The 23,378-nt window shown below is 38.8% G+C and overlaps 1 protein-coding gene across 14 annotated transcripts in view; it reads right to left on the reverse strand.

Moving 5' to 3' along the window:
* CIT (citron rho-interacting serine/threonine kinase) overlaps positions 1-23,378 on the reverse strand; it is a 71,401-nt gene that overhangs the window by 29,794 nt on the left and 18,229 nt on the right. For 8 of the 14 annotated variants that reach the window (XM_086474322.1, XM_086474321.1, XM_086474319.1 and 5 more), the window contains exons 10-21: positions 18,491-18,596; positions 17,475-17,618; positions 16,011-16,130; positions 12,272-12,442; positions 11,952-12,005; positions 11,341-11,394; positions 10,033-10,173; positions 9,535-9,660; positions 6,518-6,613; positions 4,681-4,797; positions 4,144-4,253; positions 1,025-1,199 (exon numbers count right to left, since the gene is read on the reverse strand). In XM_086474322.1, coding sequence (XP_086330448.1) covers positions 1,025-1,199; positions 4,144-4,253; positions 4,681-4,797; positions 6,518-6,613; positions 9,535-9,660; positions 10,033-10,173; positions 11,341-11,394; positions 11,952-12,005; positions 12,272-12,442; positions 16,011-16,130; positions 17,475-17,618; positions 18,491-18,596 — 1,414 coding nt within the window. Of the gene's footprint in view, positions 1-1,024; positions 1,200-4,143; positions 4,254-4,680; positions 4,798-6,517; positions 6,614-9,534; positions 9,661-10,032; positions 10,174-11,340; positions 11,395-11,951; positions 12,012-12,271; positions 12,443-16,010; positions 16,131-17,474; positions 17,619-18,490; positions 18,597-23,378 lie in introns of all 14 variants that reach the window. The other 6 variants (XM_086474325.1, XM_086474324.1, XM_086474323.1 and 3 more) reach the window with 2 other exon arrangements.

Genomic DNA, 23,378 nt, shown 5'->3' on the forward strand with positions numbered 1-23,378 from the left:
CAGGCTGGACGGGGCTCTGAGCAACCTGACCCAGCTAAAGATGTCCCTGCTCACTGCAGGGGCTTGGACCAGACGGCCTTGAAAGGTCCCTGCCAACCCAAACTATTCTACGATCCTTGTGGCATACTCAGGGATAAACATGTCATTTCCAGAAACGAGTAAGAAATGAACAAGCAGCAGAACAGATCTCAGTGCTCAAAATCAATTCCAAACCTTAGCACCTTCTTCAGGCTGTCTGCTATCCCAAGTGAATCTGTCTGTTGTGCTGTAGATGGGCGACAAGCCTGCCAGAAATCTTACACTGGTCCCAACCAACTTCCGGTCAAACAAGGACATGTGTTGGTCGTCCAACCCTCTTAGCTAAAGGCAAGATTTCAGTCTTAGCTGAAAATGAGTGGAGTGAGACTGCAGAAGGTAAAAGAAGATTTGAAGTGGATCCAAACTAGTTGATACAAAAGTAAAAATGAAGCACAGCTCACAAATCTTTAAAAACACGTATTTTCATATTACTGTTAGGTTTCCTTTCAAGAAAACTTCTGAGAAATGTGCATGAAGCAACAGGTCTCCTGTTTTCTTACAGCAATTCTGTTGTGTCCTTAGCTTTCTATTCTGTAGACTCTAAGGCTACGGTTAAGCTGGTCATTGTACATAGCTAAGTTTTTATTCTCTACCCCATAACCACTCTAACTGGACATCATAAGGATATTGTACCAAAAACCCATAAATATGATTCTGAGAAAGCAAGATGATCTAAAAGCTCAGATTCAGTTAGGTCTAAGAATGACAAATCCGTAATACTTACTTTCATCTCCTTCTAATGAGCAATTTTTGAACATTTTTTAAATTTTTTTTTCACTCCTAGGGAAAAGAAGTACTGCTAGACCAAACCAAATTAATCCACCTTAAAATACCATTTTTTATGACGCACAGAACTAAACCAACTTAATTCTAGTTCTCACTATAACACTCAAAATGGGGTATATTCAAGTAAGTTTGTTTGAAGGGATTAAACCCAAGTTTTCACCTCGCGCAGCCTAGTCTCTAACTCCAGCAGGCGGTTCTTGTCAGTGTGATCTTGGTGACTCATCTTTTCCAATTGTTCTTCTAATTTTCGATTCTGGGCCTCTAACTTTCCAGCTTGTGTTTCCAAGTAGAACTTCTGTTGCCTGAGCTCTGAAATCATCTCCTCTTGGGCTTTCCTGGTAGGAAAAAAGTACAAGTGGCCAACTCAAAACATCCTTAGCATATGTCCTTTCACTGGGGTGAAGCAAGGAAGACTATACTACAAGGTTCCTGTTAAGTAGAATAGATAAAGTCATAACTTAAATTCTACATCCCAACAACAACAACAAAAGTCAACTCTCTATTCCTGTGTACCAGTGTATTCACCAACATACGCCCAGAGCACTAAAATTCCATGTTTGCAAGTTGCACAGAAAAATTAATCTTGTGCATGGTAACCTACAACAATATTTAAGCTACAGTTCAATTCTTCTCATTTCACCAGTTCCTTGTTACATGTTTTTCTATACAGAAAAAATAATGCTAAGAACAGTTGCTTTCACACAAAATATTTCCATGAGATACAAGAAATCCTATGGTTTAGTGTTTGGAGGGGAGTAGCGTGTTGTGGGTTGTTTTGTTGGGTTGTTTCGTTGGGTTATTTTTTTTAAGTTGTAATGGACCTCGAACTTGACCTACACTGAAGCAAAGCTTTGTTGCCTCTGATCAAAGTCTTAATCTACAAAGTTAACAAAAATAATTGCTTGTGCTTATAAGAATTTTGAGAGCTGGCAATGATTAATTATTACGATATGAATTTGAAACAGATACCCTCAAAAACAAAAAAGGAAAAATTAAAAAAGGTCTTTCTACATTATTTACAATTCCTGGAATCATTTTATCATGCACTGGAAAATTCTGCCTCATAGTGTGCTTTCTACTTAGAAGTCTCACAAAGCTCTACATATATTAATGAATTAATATTTTAAGAAGTTCACTGTGAGATAAGCTGTTATTAATCCTATCCTAGAGAAATTATGTGGGTTGCCCAAGATCAAATAGGAAGACTTAACAAACCTAAAAATAGAACTTAAGACTTCTGACTCACATTTCTGTGCATTGCATGCAAAACCAGCCTTTCACCCTTTCTCTTCTTTAAATTTACCTCTACAGATTATTGCCAGCCAGAACTGTCAAATGGTGGTGTTTCACTGCCTACCGTTCACTGGGCTATCTTCTCAGGAGCCTGATAATCATTAGTTTCCTCAGATACCGGTGGAACAAAAGCTAGCAGAGTTCCCCTCTCCTCTGAAGGGTTTAATCGCTAGTTCTCCTCTTCAAACATCCTCACATTAGCTGTAGCTTTTGTGGATTCAAAATACAGTCCAACAACAGCTTTACACATTTTCGCCACCACAGTTCACCAGATAAGCACAAACTCACTAGCTATCTGCATGCATCATAAAGCAATTTTCTCTTAACATGTTAATTCTGTACTATCTTTTACCAACCCTGCAAAATTACGTTACTTGACAATATGTCCCTCAATAATCTATCCTAAGTCTTATGTTAAAACACTATTATATTTGTTCTTGTTTTCTATGCATCTCCAGTTAAGTGTCCTGCTCTCAGAGGATGCACTTAGCTCAGCTAAGGTCTTACACTCAATCCAGCACCAACGACTGTGACACTAGACCTTGCATATGCTTCCCAGGTACACTTTGAGACAATACTTCTGTTTTATTTCAGACTGAGGTAAGTTATGGCTTTTGCTGCCTCAACAAACTTCCCAAGTGATTAACTGGAGGTCATCTGGAGCATAAAGCAACACAATTAAATTTTGCAGTTGTTTCCGTGAATGTTTTTGGCTGCTCAGGCTAAAATAACTTGCCAGATATTTGAAATACAACAAAAATTGGAGCATTACATATCTGAAGGCATAATCACCACTGAAAAGGAAAAAAACCAAAGCAACCCATTGCCAAAATTCATCCTTGCTTGATTAATCTGTCCAAGCGCTTCCACTACCTGACATTGCATCCAGCAGTTGATGGACTCTGAAAACCTTTCTGCAGACAGCCAAAGTTGATCAAGCTCTTCCCTCAGTAAGAGCACATACTACTTTAGCCATACCTTGCAGGACACACCAAACAATCCCTGCTTTTTTCTGTCCTTGAAGTAGAATGCCTTCAAGTCATTTATGAAGGAAAAACACCATTGTAAGGACAATGAGTCTCAGCCAAAATCCAAAGCAAAATAAAGTTCAGGAAGACAAAAAGATTTAACACAGGCCATTTCCTCTGTGTTTAATAAGAATCCACCACAGGAACGATTGCCAATTACAAAGGGATTCAAGGTGACATTAGATCTTGATCTATGTACAGAGGTGACGCTAGATCTTGACCAGTAGTATACCCCAAAAACACTGAACTGACTGTTACATTGGTCATTGATGAGAACTAAAGAGAGGCTGAAGCAGAGAAGGCAACAGAGATATATGCAAGTGCTCTTTGGGTTAGGAAGAAAACAAAATGAATTGAAGCAGCATTCTGAAGCTGGGGCATCCTCTACTTCACGTTACTTCTGCCTGTTTCAGTAACAAAATGTCTCACTCTTGCAATCGGCAATTCAAAAATATGCAGAAAAATTCTTGGCTTAAAAAATCTGGTTTTCTTACTTGTCTTCTCACCCATCAGGGCAGTATGGATCCAGTGTTTGTGAAAGAAAGGTGTTTCATGTTTTGAACTTCAACATCATGTAACTGTCACAGGAACTAAGGAAAATATAACCCTACAGCAATATGTATGTTTGAAAAAGGAATATATGCTTCTCCAGAGGTATTTTAGATATTAAAATGATTCGTATTCATTTAACATGTTTGGTAAACCGGCATAAAGCATCAGCCTTAGGAAAGGCTCCAAAGTAAACACTGTAATACAAACCAATTTTCCTAGTCATGTTTGAGGAAACACAAAATAGGCAGTGAACCACAACTATCTGAAGAACGAGCATATTTTTGCATCACTGAAAAACAAGCAGGGAGCACTGCAGGCCTGCAAAGAACCACTTTTACATTAAGAGAACAGATCTTACTCAGAACTGTTCAGCAGTGACCAGTATGACAGCGGCTGCTGTACTTACATGTTCCTCTGTGTAAAAAGGCTGCTATTTGCTGCCAGTTTATTGGCCTCAGACAATTCCACTATTCTCTGCTCCAGTGACCTAATCTTCGAATCCATTGCATTGATCATCTGAAACAGAGCAATGTGCCTTTGAGACTGCACAACAGAAGTGATTATAAAAACAACATTTAAAAAAGTCTGAAATTTTCCAGAATCAAATAGAAGTAAAAGAAAACCGATCAAATGGCCAGAAAAGCATCACAAATGCAATTACTGGAGCTATTTACAACTGCTTTCTGATGCATTCATGTTAGGAAAAAGCAACCATTATATTATCGATGCACAAAACGATGGGTACACAGCGAGCTACGTGGCTACCTTTAATTCAAGCTACGTTGAATTAAAAAACCATGTCTTTTAAAATTATTAATCAGTGGATTTCCTTCAAAACAGCTCATCAGCACTACAAAACCTCAAACAATATTATCTTGCATGAAATCAGAGTCTCGGAAAGCTATTCTTAAAATCCTTTGATTTCCAATTCAACTTCACATACCGCCTTCTGTTCAGCCAGGACTTTACATTTCTCACGCGCTTCTTCTTCATGTCTTCTGAGCATATTCTCAAGTGCTTCCTTATCTGCAAGATCTTTCTTCATCTGATTTTCCAGCACCTAAATGAAGACATTTCTTTTGTCTAAATTATATCTGTTTCACTGAGCAAAGGGCAAGCAGAAAGAAAATCACCAAAACAGACAGAAAATTTTCTTAAGCAATTGATCATCTCTCAAGCAAAACTAAACCCAAGATGCAATTGCATGAAATCCATGGAAGAGCAAATTGTGAAAAAGAGCACTCCCTTACTTATCTCTGAAGACTGAATTTAGTGGTGGAATTTTACGAAGACATGGAGATACTGTAGATTTTTTTAATTATTGTTTTAAGTCATACCAACTGTGTTCAAGAAATATTTCAGACTAATGCAACAGAAATCAGAAAACTCTAAACCCCAATATATCTACTAGAGGAAGTAAGGAAGTGCACATCTTTTGGCTGCCCTACCAATATGGCTCAGAAGTAATTTGCAATTCCCTAAGTATGCATTGCAAGGCCACTGAGACCCCATGAATTCTTCAAGTTGGAGACACTAAACAAAACAGCTAAGTAAAAGACTTCTTTTTGTGGCATGAATACCTGTCATTAGGAACAGGAGTGAAGTAACTAACTGTTGCCTTTTTTAAAAAATTCATGTTATCTGTGTATGTCCAGAGCTTTAAATCAGTTGTTAAACTGAAGGTCATTTCCTTCAAAGACAAGTTTTCAAAGGCACAAAGTCTGGACACCGCAGGGTATTTTGTATTGTTCCAGTCACAAACATCCCATGTCCTCTTTCATCCATCCCTTTGAACCTCTTTCACCTGGCTTCCTGATTCCTTCTACTAAACCCTGTGTCAGAGGCCCCCGTAATAGACTGGCTCTCTTTGTCTTTTAATTCTTTTTCCAATCCCTATCCTCTTTTCCAGTGTTCTCTTTCCCAGCATCCACCTCTGATCTTCCTGCTTTCTGTCACTCTCTTCTCATAACTGATTGCCACATGCCCTGGTCTGCCAGGAAACCTTCTTACTTCTCTTTTTTTCCTTCATACGTCTCCCATAGAAATTTCTTCTCTCCTCTTAAATACTACATCCTCTCACTTTTAAGCTGAAATGTAGAATTCAAGTTCTAGGTAAACATACTAGAAAAAGATTGCTGAAAACAGATGATGCTCAGCAGAAACCAAGATTCTTACAAAATGCATTTACTGGCTGAGGTACTGCACGTTCTTCAGAAAAATCCTTAGCCAGTGCACATACTCCTATTTCCCAATTTGTTTTTCCTAATTTTAGATGGCGTCTATGATTCTATTTCTAACTGTTTGTTAAAGCCATGCTACCCTGGAAAAGACAAAAACAAAGTGGGTGGTTTCTGTGGCTTCTTGGCAGATGTTACAGCTCCAAGAAGACGGAATTTCAGAAACGCGCTAGTATTTGCTGAATATAAAACTTGCAGGTAGGCTCATAGAAAATAATCAGTAGGAACTGAAAGCTTTTTCAGGGTGTGAGATCCAATAGCATTAAGTAAGTATTATTTAGTCAGCAATAGTCAAATTACAATCAACAACTGCCTTCCTGTCGTTTTGACTTCAGATGTCACCAGTGCTAACAACAGATAAGGTACCATGGCGTGGACTAGAAGAAAAACTTACTCAGATTCCACTAAGCTCTCTGAACATTTCAGAAGTGGTAAGCAAGAAGGCAACTCGTAAGACAAAGCAATCAGAGCCTAAAGGCAACTGGTTTTCCCTCAATTCATTCTACCCACAAAGCTTGTAGGAAGATAAGAAGATATTGTTACTTTGAGTTTTTCCTCATAGAATTGTTCCTTCTGTTTCAGCTGCAACTCCAGGTGTTGTGCTGCAATCTGAGCCTCACGATGCTTTTCTTCCAGCTCCTAAAAGCAGCAGAGATTCACATTCAGACACAAAGAAATAGTAGGTGCTGTGTGTATGTGTTATACAGGTACCAAACATTCATTCATTCTCTTTTTTAAGGCTTCATACTACAAAATCCCAACACCAGGGCTGTCGTAGTAAAACACCATAATGAGAGCTGCACATTATCAGTTTTAAGCTTTGCATATTGCTGCTGACCCATCTACTGCAGAGCAGACATACGGCTAAAGACAAAGTTTTCTACTTCCACGGTAAGAATCTCCATTTCCCAGTAAAAATATCCCCAAAGATGGGCCAAGGATGTTTCGTAAAAACAAGCAGTTATAAACACTTCATAGCTGCAGTGGCATCACAGGAAGCTCAGATCTATTTTTAACAAGGTCTCTCACTTCTTCTCTCACAGAGACCTCAATAATGGGGCAGTGCTGTCTATGCTTTTCATTCTACATTCATAGAGTGGGAATAGTATTTACTTTGCTATATTCCTCAGATGAACATTGTCAGAATAACTATTTATAAATTGCTTGGAAAATGAAAAGTGCAGGATGTAATATATGGTAGAACACATACCAGAATATTTTTAACCTCTTTACTTCACATCAGATACTTTGAGCCATGCACAGTAAGGACTTAAATAACTCTGCATCTCAGAAGTTAGCTATTTCTGCTGTCTGACTATATTAGGATATATCTGTAATCACCTTTCAACAGTACACCTTGCAAGAGTTGAGCTTAGAACTTTCCATTCATTGTCATATTTGCCATTCCAACAATCTCCTTAGAACAAAAGGCAGACCCAGGTCTGTCATTCACTACCACTGAGTTGGCTCTTGCATAGAGAAGTTCAGGTTTTGGGATGCATGCAGGTCTCCTATCTGCCATCATTACTGCATAGCACAGGAAAATTTCCTGACATTTCTACTTTAGCTCTTTTCATATTCTCTTTTCTGATCTTCCTCATCTTGAAAACATACAAAGACTTTTTTTTGCTCCAGTAATTGCAATAGACCTCTTTTTCCAGAACTGAGAATCAAAGAGGAGGTTCACCAAAAGTAGGTCATCTACAGTGCCTAGTACCCGACACTTCTGCAAGGAACGGAGATTGCTGCTTTTGCAATTGAAATATGTCTCCCAGCAACAAGAGGGACAACTCACCTCCCCCAGAAGCCCACACGTTTCAGGTCCTGGCAGAGAATCAGACAACCAGATCAGCAGCAGCTTCAAAGCTACCAGCATCAGACTGCTCATATTGTAGCAGAAGCTTCACCAGTTTCTGCAGTGGCACTTAACAGCCAGTGTGGGCTTAAAAAGGTAATCTCTTACCATTCCAGTTCTCACTTACTATTCTCTATGTAGCGCTAACTTTGTTATTAGCATCATAGCAATGATCTCCACTTTCAAGCAGTAATAAGTATCTTCTTCAACTTCTTTTTTTCTTCTTAATTAATTCTCTACAAGCAAATCAGCAGGTACTTCTCAGGTACTGCTAGATGAGTGTACATGAGACCAGTGCCTTTATTCAACAATTTCCACCTTGTTCTACGTAATTCTGTATCTTCAGCTCCCTCCTACCTTTCTGTACCAGAAAAAGTCAAAAGTGTTTGAAGAGATCAACTTGAAGGAACAAGCAGGGTAGAAGTGGAGAAAAAAAGAAAACTATTACCCTACGCTCAGAGATCAGAGCTGCAAAGGACCAGGAAAGACTCTGTAGGATTATTTCGTTGACGCCTGTTTGACTTTTTTATAAAACACTTTTGTGTCTCTCCAACATTCTGTCAGAACTCCATGGAAACTATCTATAAGAAAAGCTAAACATATCCCATGGTGTAAAACAATTAGTCGGTATTTCTGCATTCCCTTCCAGTTTTTCCTCCACAGAGAACGTAATCACAACCAAGGAACAATCCCCAAATATATAGACGAGGCTTATGAAACGGATCGAAGTTTTACAGTATTTCTAAACATAAAGTTGGCTCTGTGCCCAGCAAAACCATAGTCTCCCACTTACCATGCACTCATGTTATCAAAACAATTTGAAAGAAACAGCACTACTAAAGAACTGATTCTACCTTTTCTTGAGAGCGCTCAGGCTTTCTGACGCTAAAGCCCACACATGCAGCTATTACCAGCACAAGTATGGGTCATCTGTTTACTCCAAATACAGTTACTTATACATTTCCATGTGGCCTTCCTCAGGTGTGTCTATGCTCAGGTTTGCTACCAATAAGATGTAATCTTTTTTCCCTGTCATATCGACAACACAAAAAGCAAACTCATGAGAAACGCATGAAACACACTATAAAGTTACGCTTCCTGTCCCAGGGAAGTAAAGTATTGGAAACACCCTCTGCTTGGTTCACTGCAGACTGACACCCCAACTCGCTATAAACACTTAATAGGTTTAACAAGGAGAGAAACAAGAAATTGCCAACAGAGAATGTATGTGGGTGAAAATGGATTCCTGACAAATATTATCTTTGGAGATGAACAGTTTACATGACTGACTTCTCTCTGCTTCAAAACGTAAGCATTTCAAGCAGATTTGACCTATAATTCCTTTGCAATTTACTTTAAAAGCTAGATATCAATGGTTTCATTGTTGTGGTATCCTGTCCCAAGAACGTTTTACTTCGGAAACAATCATAGGTAATGAATTTAAATATTACTAAGTAGACTTAAAAGTGCTCCCATTGAGACAACTAGAATTTTAAAGCAGCATTAAGACTAAAGGTACATGTTTGTAACTAAAGGTGTAAATAGAATTTGAGTGCTTAAGCTTTCTCCAGTGTGACTAGTACTAGAAACAAAAGTCCTTATTCAACAATTTCCACCTTATTCAATGTAATTCCGTCTTCTGTTCCTTTCCTACCCCTTTCTTACAAACTCTTACCCTTTATCTTTCATTTTCACCTCTGCTCACCAGAATTTTTTCTGCCATCTGTTGAATCTGTTGAGATTTAGTTTGAATATCCTCCTTTAGACGGTTTTCTCTTCGTTCCACAGTCTCTAATCTCTTCACTTGATTCTCCAGAGAATGGCGCCGTTCCTGTAGAGCAATGATTAACTGCCATTTAGGCTAACCAACACTGCATTATCACAAAGCAATGAGTAGTGTCTAGAAAAAGTCAGCTGAAGCAGTCAATATATAGTTGTCTTCTATATTTGAAATCCTCATCATGCCTCAAATCCCTTACGCTAACCACATGTCCTTATTGACTCCCACTGAAAATAAAAAGCCTCTTAGTTTTCTTCAAAGACATATATGCTTTTTAATTAAAAATGGATTAATGTCTAACATCACTTTCACATAAATAGTTACTGCAGGAATACAGGCTGTTCGCAGTCCTCCAGATCAGGGTTCCTAAACTGAGACACATCCCAGTAACCAATTTATTCTAGATAGACGTTCTCCACTCACCTCCGCTTCAAGCAATTTCTTCTTCATGCTTTCATTAGAATCTTCCCGATTCTGCAGTTTCTCTAATTCCTTCTCAGCCCTCTCCTTTGCTTGACGGATATTCTGAAGAAGTTCAGTTGCCTCTGAGCTAGCTTTCACAGCCTAAAGATCCAAAGGAAAAAAGGGAAAAAAAAAAGAAATATTATAAGAAAAACACATACACAAGAACTCGTTACGTCAAAAGTTCATAACCTTGAGATGGTCAACATTCTGAATAAAATTGCTACAGAACTTTGGCCCAGCAGTCTAAAATTAAGACAACCTACAAACATGTGCAGGAACCCAAATTCTAACTTCTGTTACATAATTCTTTCCTGTTTCACAAAAAACTGAAAATCCAGGAGATCTATTTGCTGTACTGCGAGTTTCTAATTGTCTCTACGTGCAGAAAGTAAAGTTTACCCCCAAATGCAGGACAAGTTCTTGGAAAGAACTCACAAAATACTCTTACTAAAACGCTAGGAGAATAACTGTTGGCCTACAGATGATTCCTTAGAATTAACGAAAGAAGAAAGAGAGGAGGGTTTAAAACATGACTGTTTTGAAATACTAGCAGTACCATTTCTCCATAGTTTTGGCCTCCTATTCATATTTTAGATCACTAACCCTTGGAAAAGCCCTCTGTCCGTAGGTGCCAAGTCTGAAAAGCTCCCTCAGTGGCTTGTTATGACAACCCCTTTCTTTTCTGCTGAAAGATGCCAAGAAGAGAAGTTCCCCTACTGTTCCTACAGCGCCTTCTTAAGCGACAGACTGACCACAACTGCAAACGTTGGGTATTATGTACTTCCCTCAGCTTCCATTGCTGAGGTATTGTAACACTGTTGTCAATCCTTATCATTCAACCTTTTTACTGTGAACAACTGAATGGGAAAGCGATGTTGCAATTAAAACAGAGTACCCTGGGAGACGAAACCAAGTCCAACATGTATTTCACTACTGAGCTAAAAACATCTGAATCCCGTCTTCAGAAGCAAGTGCACTGCATACAGCATACCCAAACTGGCCTTTTAAATTAGAATTTCTCTACACTACTCCAGTTCTGACTCAGCTTCACTTGTAAAAATAAATACTGTTGACATGTCTTAAGAACCAAAAGCATATTGAGAACACCAGTGATTTCAGATAGCAGTTCCCAGCCCCTTTTCCTTATCATCCCCCATGTTATGACTAATTCTGTTTTTGAGGATCAAACAAAGTGCATCCCCCCTCTGCATTAAGGTTTCAATGGAAAATCTTGTGGAAAATCCACTTTCACCACCCAGACATTACCTTTGTCAGCTTTTCCTGCAGCTCCTGGATTTTGGCCTGCTGCTCTGTATTGATCTACAGTTAAATAAAAAGATGGAGGGAAAGACTGTCATAAAAATCAAAAAGGAAAACATGCTCTCTACTTATTATACCATATTTATTTTAATTCACTTCCCAAAAATCTTTGTTTCTCCCTATAAATTCCAAACGCCAAAGCATTCCTTGGCAAACCTACTCCCATTTTACTAACTTCGGGCTGATTTCATATTTTGGTCACCAAGTAGCTTGTTCAGTGTGACAATACTCAGAATTCTTTTTATTTTTCCTTTGCTATTCTTTATTCATAAAGAAAACCCTTGTGTATCACTAACCTAATGCCAAACTCAGGTTACTTGTAACGGCCTGTCTTTGCTTTTGAACACAACCCATTTAGAACAGGTTATCCAGACACAGCTTTCTATTAAATCAGAAAGAACAATGAATCACACCAAGAAAAAGATTTTTAAAAAATTAAATAAAACAGGGAGAGGTGTGAAGCCGTGCATGCCATTGACTAGCCAAAGACACTCTTGGTTTCTGTATATGACATGAAAGACCCAGGAAGCAAACTCCAGGCCACTGAAGTAGCTTACCTTCTCCAATTTGGAATACAACTCTCCTGCTTCATTTTTCCCTTGATCTTTAACCTGTAACTTAAATACAAAACATATAAAAGTCTCAGGAAAAATTGTAGTACACTGGTCTTCTATCCAGTCACCACCTCGTGCAATTTAAACACAGCAGTTACACAAAGTATAAATCACATTATTTTGAGTGTAGAGTTGAAAGGCATTTTGTATGAGTTGTACAAACCACGCTGATCTTTAGAGGACACACACAACCTCTGTGTGTCTGTGTAAAACAGCACTAGAAATTCAAGCGTCAGCCCCCTCTCCCGTGAAGCCTAAACTACCTTTTGCAATTTGTTGTGACATTCAGTAGCTTTACGTTTGAATTCTTCAGCTGCCAGTCGGGACTCTCTCAACTCCGATTCATAAAGATCACTACGCCTGCGAGCTGAAATAAGATCCTCTTCTAATTGATTCATCATCAACCTCATTTCTTCTACTTGAGCTTGATATTCCTGCAGTTGCAGTGGAAGGGAAGGAAAAGGTATTACATTTTAGAGGCAACAGGGGAAATACTTGGAGCAGCAGATCCCAGAACACTGACTGCAGGCAAGAGGTGCATTTAGGAATATGTGGAAGAAAAGTAAAGCACAAAATAAAACAATAACAGCTAAATAAAATAACATATCCATGGTGTTCTGGTTTGAGTCTCGCCATTTTCAAGTCAATACCTCATAAAGTCACTGACTTTTTAAGAGTGGCTTCACCGCAAAAACACACACATACATCTACATACAAACGATTGAAATTACTTACATTTCTAATTTCTGAAACAGAAATGTGCCTTTGAGTTGATGTCTCTACTAAATGCCCAGATGCTCCCTCAAGATATATTTTCTCAGGCTGATAACATGACAATTACCACAGATCTGCATAGCTTGGGTAAAAGGAAAGGAGAAGCAGAGGAGTAGCATACTGTGGCTTGTAGCAGTCAGCTATTTTCTCTTGGCAGAGTTAAAAAGGATCATATTGCTCTGTATGGGAGACAACCTAAAATCAAATATTAACTTAGAAAAACTGTCTAAAAATCACACTATCCATAACAGATATTTGCCTATATAGGCAGAAATAATGATTCCCCATGCAGAACACTACAAGAAGGATGGGGAAGGTGGGAGAAGAAAAGAACATTTGAATGGACTATCTCAAGGAGACTGGGTACTCAAACTGAGGCTGGCTCACGAAATTGCTTCTCATATCTTCACTGGAAAAAAATAATTTAATTATGTTTATTTAGCATTTTTTAATAAGTTCTGTAAGTATATATTTTGTAAAATTACTCAAAAAAAAACCCAAAACCAAAGTATTTTTTATGAAGCTGAGAACAAGTAGAAAACATGCACACCAAGAGCTCGGAAAAAAGATTATGAAGGACTGAGAGTGGGGGAGTCTATCTGTCTTTCAATTTTAATATCTTACAATATGCCTGACTACCCCCATATTCAAAAGAGTAACTGCCTCATGACAAAACCAGGTTTGTCATCACTCCTTCCAGACAGCCGGCTGTCTTTGGTTAGGCAAGCGATTGCATGAACACTGACCCTAATGTCAGCCTGTGATTCTCCAGCGACGTGGAGAGTTTATGCAGCTATTTAAAGAAGCTGGGCCTTTAACAGATTGCTTTACTATCCGTTATGGGGAGCATGGCAGGATGGCTCTTTGGTTTGTAATTCGCAAATTGTTTCTCCACTTTGTGAGGCAGACAGAGGACCTCCTCTTTCCAGTTAGTCTCTCTATGGATGACCTTGTTTTCTTGATGGAAAGAATTAGAGCCTTTATTATAAATGAGCATACATTAACTCAAATATTTGTTCCATACAAATACATTTGTGAATAAAAAAAGACAGAATGGTTCAAGGAATACATGTTCTGCTCAGAAATCATAATTCGTTAAGACTTCCTAAAATACTCAGCTTTTGTATCAGCAAATGCTTGACCAAAGCATTACAGGTATGACTACAGTTGCCACAGTGAAAATGAGTGTTTGGGAAGGGAGGAGAACGGGAAAAGAGAAAAGAAGAAAGAAGAGGAAATAATTAGTAATATTTCAAGTTTTTCTTGTTTCTTCATGTTTGAAGACTATCTTTGAATAAATCTCGCGGTCAGGTTAGAGGAACAAGCCACATCACTCAAGGCAACACAGAACAATACCGCTCGCATGTGCATTGGTCACAGTTCAAAACCTATCAAGATGCACTTAAGCATGTACTAATGGACAGGCAAAGCTCGGGGCATATGCCTGAAGTGAATCACATCAGGGTAGCTACAGACAAACGTAGCCTTTCAAAAAATACAGATTCTGATTTGTTGCAAGTTCATCCATTCATATGGGTCTTCACCAAGTAACAACCAGAACACAGGTTTAGTTAACAACAACAACCAAAAAAAACCCACAAAACAAACCCAACAAAAAAACCCAGAACCAAACAAAAAAACAAACACACACCCCAAACAAAAAAACCCACAAACCCACCACACTCTTCTATTCAAGGACCTGGCGATAAGCTGAACCCACAGTCTTGCCCTGAAAATACCAAATGCCTAATTATTGGGTTTTGAAGGTCCTGATTTGCTGCTAATTTTATTCGTTCTCACTCAAGCTTCAGGTTTTCAACAGCAAAAGTCTAAGGGACTCTTCCATCTCATCTCCCAGCTCCCTGTGACTTAAAAATAATGATCCAAGTCTTTAATGGCCAAGATCCACCTGCTGGTATGAGTCAGCAAAAACATCTCCGCGTGTTTTGTTGCGGTGCTCTTGCACATGGGTTTCAGATAACTCAGAAGACCACCCCAGATCTGAAAGTCTGCAGGATATTATAGATTCATTTGTTGACCTACGCAGCATTTTTATGCCATCGTGAATCTTCACAAGCCAAACCAAGAGGCTCTGTGACAAAATACTTGATTAAAAATTACTTGCATTATTTTTCCTCTGTACTGCCTAAGAATCTGTTGATATTTATCATCACCAAAAATGTTCCCCATTTCAATATTTAAAGCAACTTTGCTAACAAAGCACGAGAACAGAGAGTAATGAGCTTTAGATCCCTTGTATTACATAAAACAACCATCCAAAATACTGCTGTAGAAGTCTATGGAGGCCTGCCACATCCAGAGGGTTGGTTTTGCATTTCATTACTTTTTATATAAGAGCTGTTCATGTCTGGAGAATTATTACCAAGGTTTCTGGGCTTCCTTGTCTCAAACACTATGAAATTAGTCAGTTAATGTTTGTAAAGTGCTTTGAAGATGAAAAACAACAGATAATTGCAAAAAATTGTTTGAATGCCACAGCAAATTTCAATTTCTTTTTCTCAATGCAATTTTCTCAAGTTTAATTCATAAAACTGAATGGGTTCTGTCTTGTAGACCATTTTAAATCCTAAAAATGCCCACGTTTGTCACGATATTTTCATTTAACTTTGACATTTATTTTCCTTACAAACAACTGTATAGATTAATGAATTTTCAAGATTCTTCTGGTGGAAAAAAAACCTATGAACATCTACTTTGCAAATAGATTAAATTAGGAAAAGAACAACAGAACAACTAGGCAGCACAGATTCTATTTTGAAAGACTATAAAGCATTTTAGATGGCTAGATAAGAAAGAAGAAAAAAAAAAAAAACCACAAAATTAAGGCTAGCTCAGTTCTCTCCCAGGTGACAATTCATTAACAACTTCTGAAATTTGTATAGCTTGACCACTTAAAATGGATATTTCGTCTGTAATGCAGCATATTACTAACGTATTGCAACTTTCTCCTAAGCTGGTTTTGTAGACAAAGTACTTTCAGGACTAGGAAAAGAAAACCCTTGAAGTTTGGAGTTTGTGCTTACTTGCAAGATACACAACAGTGTAATTTCATTGCTTCCCGTTTTGCTTAAGAAACCATGTGAAAACACACAGATTGGGAGTCATCACAGCCTACCAACATAAAACATAAGCCTGGCAACAGAGTTCGAATACGCCAAGAATGCCTATTGTCGATAGCCACTCTGGTCCCTGAAGAAGCAGGTATACCTGTTCTTTGATCTCTTGCAGTTTTCGGCTTTGCTCTCTGATATCATGAAGTAGCTGTAGTGCCTTATCATCTTCCTGAGACACCTCCATCCGTGCCTGCTCCAGGCTTCGCTTTAAGCTCTGCAGAAAGCAAAATGTTCAATACACAGTCTTTGGTTTTTAGGACGGCTGTATAATAAAGATCTTTAGCTATACAAATGCCTCCTCGACTGCAGTGAGGCATCAAAAAAATTGAGGCACCAATAATGGAACCCTAAAGGAATTCACAGCCAGTGCTGCTTCTATCTGCATAGAAGCAGCCCATTTTACAAACACTGTTTACTACACTGAAAACTTAGTTCAAATCTCTACTTCCTCACATCAGGTTTACAGACAAAAAACAAACAGAAATCACAAAAGGCATCCATTATTGACAGCATTTATCTACGTTCTATCTAGCACTATCAATTCACAACCTAGATACAATCTTTCAACTTCATGTTGCTAACAAGCCCATTCATTTTTCTTATTGGTGTTAAATGAGTTAAATCCTTTAATCACCATAAACTTTACAAAGAATGGAAGAGCTGCTTCTGTATCTCACCACATACCTTACCTGCAAAACTTTGACAGACCAGCGGTCCTCCTATCAACTGTGTATTATTCTTCAAAAGACAGATACAAACTGAATTTTACTTATTTACCTAGTAGCATTTGGTGTAGGAAAATCACTCACCCCCATTTTAAGATATGTTTCCCAACAAACAAACCCATCCAGTAATGGTTTTCAGTTCTCTGAAACAGAGTTTTATCTGGATTTTTGTTCTTAGTACAAGAGAGGAAACAGATTATTATATCCAACTGAAAATAGAGAGACTATTAACTAGAATGAAAATATCCTCACTGGAATCTTGCCAGAACAACTGAGCAGATATTCCAGCTCCCATGAAAAATGCCAAACGATCTTTGAAGACATGGTTTTAAGGCCTCATTTTCATATTCCACCTGAAAAATAGCACCTGTCCTAGCATTATCCCTGAAACTACGCTGGGGAACTGGATCAGTTTGAACTCAGAATACCACAGATGGAGGCAACACCATTGTTTCCTAATCCTCTTATTTGTCCTTGAAGATTTCTGTCTAGGTACTGATTAGGCCTCATCCTCTTCTGGCTAAGAAACCTGCAAGAAGTCAAACCCAAACATGTTCTAGCACAGCCAGCAAGACAAACATCACAAAGAGTTTCAGCAAGACCAGGACAGTAGTTATTCCTGTACATTCTAAGCACACGAACATGGAACAAATTTTGAATAAAACTGTCAAACAAGCCTCTGCAAACAATTCAGGGCTCCATGTTCAATGGATATCCTCTCACATATTATTTTCTCTCCATCAAGTACCCCACTGAAACCATGATGGAAGAGAAAGGCAAAGACCACCAGATTTCAGGCCTTCAGAGCTGAAAGGACTGGTGTAAAGGCTCACACTGCATTCTGTGATATAGGTGGCCAGGTCCTGCTCCAGGAGGGATCGCTGGGTCTCAGAGGCTTTCAGTTCCACCTCCTTTTGGCTAAGTACAGCCTCCACCTCTGACACTCTCCGGTGCAACCGCGTCATTTCCTGCTCCATCTGCAATAAATATCAAGAGGTTATAAAAGGGGGCTTCAAAAGCTTTGTTAACTGCTACTTTCAGAGCTCTGTTTGCAAGGAATTTGTCTCCAAGAGACTTCTAGCTATGTTTCTCCAAATGATGTTTAAATTCTGATACCATTGTCTCTGCTCCAGGAATGCACAGTTCTTCTTAAGGACAAGTAGTAAGTCTAAGTCACCCCATTCATTCAAGCTGCTTGTTCATATTCAGTCATTCTTCGAACCCCGGTTAGCAAAGAAGACACAATCATTTTTCACCTGACTTGCAGAGATGGGTCACTTTAACCTTATCCCAAATCCATGCTGGACCAGAAGATGGTTTCCCCCCATCTCCTTGTCAGGAGCAAATGGTCAAATCCAGAACAGAGCAAGGAGAAAAGTAATGGAATTCTCATAAAAGTTTCAAACAAGCAGTAAGTTTTAAAAGACTCCACCGGGTTCCCGTTATTGGAGCACAGCAACTGTTACAAGATGTTCACCACAACCAGTGACGTGACAACAGTTACGTAAGTAGAAGCTGATGAGTTAGGAAGAGAACCTCAGAACAGTACTGCTGTAACTGTGCATATGATGAAGAGGCACGGCCTGCAGGAAGAAGCAGTTGTCTGTGTCACGCTGAGAAAAGGACTGTTTAAAATCCAGAGCCGCTTCTTGTTAAGATAAAAGGATCTAGAGCAACAGCATGGCCTAAATTCATCTCCCTTTGTACTGGACGGGAAGCCACCTCACTGAAGGAAAAGCACTTTGCCCACCACGAGTCTGGATGATCAGCAGCATCTGACAGATCCCTGGACATACAGTGGTTGCAGATTCCTGGAGCAATGGAGATGGCCAATCGCATAAATAAATACCTTGTGACACTTGTCCTGGGCGTCTTGGAGTTCTTTGCTCTTGAGAAGAAGTTTCTTTTCCATGGAGCTGACCTTGGCTGGAGAATCCACACTTGAAAAAACAGATCTAAAAGAGCAAAGCCAAACAGCACATGAATATAGGCAAAAGGTACAGAAATCTGCATTTATGAAGCCTTGGTAAAGTCATTGGGTACTTACTTATACCAGGATAAAAGAAAGGTGCAGCAATCACAGTCTAACAGCCATCATTTCGGATCAAACATACCATAAAACCTGATGACAGTACCTCATTATTAAATAATCCATGTGTACTTCTAGTTACAATATTAGTATTTTCCATCAGTGACTTTTATGTCAGAGTGCAAAACAATAAATCACAGCAACATTTTTGCATAACCTGTACGGATTTCAGTGTAACAAACCATAAGTCAGCGGAACCATTTGGAAAGACAGCAAATTTTCAGAGAATTGCTTTTTATTTTCTACTTTATTTTTAAACAGGTTTTAAAATTATCATCAAAGTACAAAAGCCCTAAAAACTTTAACATGTCATAATCTGCACCACAGGAAGAAGAATTTAATATCCTTAGTTACCTTCTGTGAACCAAAATTGAACTGAAACTTTCCTAACCCCATTCATACGATCCCTACGAACTCAATCAATATCAATATGATTAGTCACACTGCAGAACTTCAGAGTTCCACTTCTAAGTAAATTCTTTTTTGTGACACAACTTAACTGTACTATTCAAAACAATCTGACTCCAGAAACCTGGGGAAAATATTTACATGTTCTTAAGCCTTCTGTCTAATTGGAACGCAACATTTAAGAAGTTTACCATTTCTGTTAGGCTAAATTCTTTCTAGAAAAGGATAGGAAGCCACTCAATGCTTTGGAGCATATTTTTAGTCCTTTACAGTCTTAAATATGTAATTTGCAACTAAAAAAATTAAGTACCCACATCAAAACATAATTTTAAAAATCACATTCTCCCTTGCATAAAATGATTCAAACAAGATATTTAAGCAGTTAATGATGGAACCAGTGTTAACTGATAGATGAAAACACAGAAGTACAATGAAGGTGCTAATAAAAGATCATACAGTCTGCCCACACATTGCTTTCTGCTTCTTCTGGCCACAGTTTGGTATGCAGCCAGTTATCCCCATGGAGAGAAAGGAGCTTTGAGCAGCTCTCTGCATATAGCCATACACCCACACACAGCAGCACAGTCTCTTCTTAACACCAAGGAAAGTTTGATTCTATCACCACCATTTTCTGAGGAAAATCTACTCCTTAATCCAAATAGATATGCAGGATAGTCACAAAAAGAGGCACAAGGATTTTTATGAAAATGCTGCAGCAACCTATCTGTATCAAAATAGATCTCCAGCACCACCACCTAAGCAGTCATTAAGAAATATTGTTTTGATATTAGCAAAGAAACAAAGCAAAATCCACTAATTCTGCCTTCAAAATTAATATTTGTTCAGAAGAATATTCAGAAGAAAGAATCCTGCATGTCAACAGTACAAATATGATCAGGACTTAATAAAAAACAAATGTTAAAAGTGAACGCTTTTGTAAAGCATTCCTTTAGTCCTGGTCCACTCAATCCGATCCATCAAATTATCACATTTTAAAATCAATTTATAAAGCATGTCTATACTCCTACAGAGAAAAGGCAACCATCTGAGAAAGCTGCATATTAAATCCCATAACAGCTGGGTGTACAAACAAGGCTAAAAATGAATCGTTGAGAAAAGCAGTCTAAAAATACAAATTAAAGCTCACATTAACTAAAAAAGACACTAAGGAATCTGCTTTAAAATGTTAATCAAATATATGTAAATAGCTGCAAATGTGTACCGAGACAAGTCTGAAGATCTTTTTATAATAAAAATTTAGCTTTACAGGTCTGAACTGTACTGGCTAAAGCAGTTTGGTTTCTTTAATTACAGTTTCAACACTAGACATCACCTTTTTACTTTTATTCTTTTCAAATATGAGACATTACCTACGAAAACTCTAGCCAGTTCTCACAGACCTGGTTTTATCTGCGGCTTCTATTTCACCTCCCTGAAGGGGCTAATTTTATTTGTTACTTTTGCTTATTTATTTTACTTGCTATTAAAAGAATCAGAGCCTAATATTACAGGCACCATTTTGCCTTTCAAAAATTTCTCCTAACCAGCCAGCTTCGAGCCCCCATGTGCGCTGCAACCCGGGAAGTGACCGGACAGACCCAGGAGCCCTGGGTCACCCGGGGGTACGGGACGGGACGGGACGGGACGGGACGGGACTCCAGCCGGTGCCGGCAGAGGGAGCTGCTCCTCAGGGCTGGCGGCGGGTTGTGAGGACAGAGGAGACTACACACTAGAACTACCATCTGTCTTCCTCATCCCTGTCCAAAGGGAGGAAGAAATCCCTTAAAAACATGTGTCCTGGTGACACGGCGATTTTCCTGCACGGAAACAATCCATTTTGTCCCCGGGTGGAGCTGATTTCAGTCAGCACTGGACAGGCGGTGTTTAAGAGATACTCTTTCCCAGTAATTCTTTCCTGCGGACAATATATATTAGAAGAACTTCATGAACATCCATACAACCTTCAAAGTAGCAGAAAGGGGGCAGACAGAGGAAATCAAGAGAAATGGAATACTGACTAATCTAATAAGCCTTGTCATGGTGATATAAGTTCTCAACACAGCATGACAAGGTGGAAAATACGCACATTGCTGGGGCACTTACATTCTTCCTCAGTCAGCATCATCTCAGAAATTAAACACGTACCATCCCATATCAAAAGCCATGATACAAAGCTGTCACTCAGGTTGGTACCATCTCCATACCATGGTATATTTCATTTAATTAACTGCTACATCCATATCAATTCTCTTTGCACCACAGAGCAGTTTCTGCTGTTTCTCTGAAGTGTGAAAAAGAGATTCACAAACGGTAACCAGCATATATCAACAAGAAAATGGCAATCAAAGATTAAAAAAACCCAAAGCCAAGTCCATAGTACCAAGCGCTATCAGCACTAGCTATGCCAATTGACTTTCAGAAGCAGCACTGCCTGCATGACTAAAATCCCAGCTAACGTACAGCTGACTGTCTAGTGATTGCACAGCTACATCAGCAACCGCCTCAACCAGCAGAACGACCAGAAATGGTGCTAGTTGTGTAAAAGCTCCTCCAGTCTTAACATGGCTGAGATAAAGAAGACAAAAGTATTAGTACAGGAAAAGCTGATCTGGGGGTATCGAACTCGTACCTCAGCCTCTCTTGTGCATCTCACCTCATGCCTTCATTCGTCCTTTCACACCGCTCTCATAAACCCCCAGCTCACCTGTGCTTCTCCCTTCGCGCAATGATTGACACCATCTGTCCTAATCCTGGCCCCCACACAACATGCCTATAAATCTCATCCCCCATCCCTCATGCTCTATTCTTTTTAGCATTATACTCATCTGTACCTTCCGCCCCCTCGTAAATGCTTGCTCAGGCCTAAAAAAAACCAACCAAAACCAAACAGCGCTACCATCAATCTGTGAATAGAGCTAGCTGAAGCAAAGCGTATTTTTGGTAAGTTCATCCTGTGCTTCCTCTTTAATCTATCTTTGGCGAAAGAGTTTACCAGAACCCAACAAACTGTTGGAAGAAATCAGCAGTCCTTCTTTGTGGAAGAATGGTCCATTTTAACTCTCAGTATTTTATAATGACAATCACGAGTCTGTATCAAATTTTAAAAAAAGAAATCTTGAAAAATACCACTTCTTAGGAATTTACAGAAAGGTTTGGCCCATCTACCAAAGCCTCACAGACCACAATTCAAGAATTACTAGGATTACATTTTTTATATTCTGAATGATAATGAAAAAAAAACAAACCCTGTATCAGGAACTGAGATGAGGTACTAGTGCCACTGTCAGCCATGCCTGCGAATATATCTCTAGGGTCTGGTTTAGCAAGTATTTTGTATTAACTTAAGTTTTGTATCATAAGCAGTGAGGCCCCTTTAGGTCCTCACTCCAGGCCTAAGAGATGACAGAAGCAGGCAAAAATTTACATTATAAACTGGTTTTTTAATTAGGTATTTATTTTTTTAATTAGGTATTTTGGTATATTTATTAGGTATTTACTTTTATTAGATATTTTGGCATATTTAGTTACCCCTGAATTTATAACGTATCTATCTCATACCTTAGGGCTTCTGCTAGTCACCTGCAAAGGACAAGAACAATTTTCTTTCACCACTTGATGCATATTTCTGGCATCTAAAGGTTTTTCTTACTTATTCTAAGCACTGGAGATCAGCCACAGTTAGGGACAAGATGTAAGGTGGGGCTGGCTTTTAATGGAATTAAACTCTCAGTTGCCTGTTATCTTGTCACAGCCACACGCTCGCAGCCAAACCTGCAGCCAGATTTGCAGTCAGACAGGCATTTCTCCCCCAAATCAAGAATTCTGAGGCCATGATGGGAGAAGGAGTTAGCTGGTCCTTCTCTGCAGCCTGATCCCAGTTCTCAGAATCATATAGAAGATTTATTTATCAAACACTTTGCTAGTACAGGAACCTATGACATAAGCAATGCCCTTGATTTCTCCTGATCGCTTCCTACGACACATTATTGTCATGCCTTTTGCTCTTTTGTTAAATCTTACATTTGTTATAGGGTCACAAATTCTTCCCAAACCTCATGGTATGGGGCAACATACAGAACATTTTAATTCAATGGACCCTTCTAAACTATACACCTACTATATAATTTCTGGCAACAGGTCCAAGTGACTGAGGTGAACCCTTCTACCTCTTAAGTGGTTGGGAGAAAGAGGAGAACGGGAAAGAGAACTTCTTTTATCCTGTCTAAATTTTTTTTTTTCA

The sequence above is a fragment of the Leptosomus discolor genome, chromosome 16 (assembly GCF_034619465.1).
Source record: "Leptosomus discolor isolate bLepDis1 chromosome 16, bLepDis1.hap2, whole genome shotgun sequence".
NCBI classification, from domain to species: Eukaryota; Metazoa; Chordata; class Aves; order Leptosomiformes; family Leptosomidae; genus Leptosomus; species Leptosomus discolor.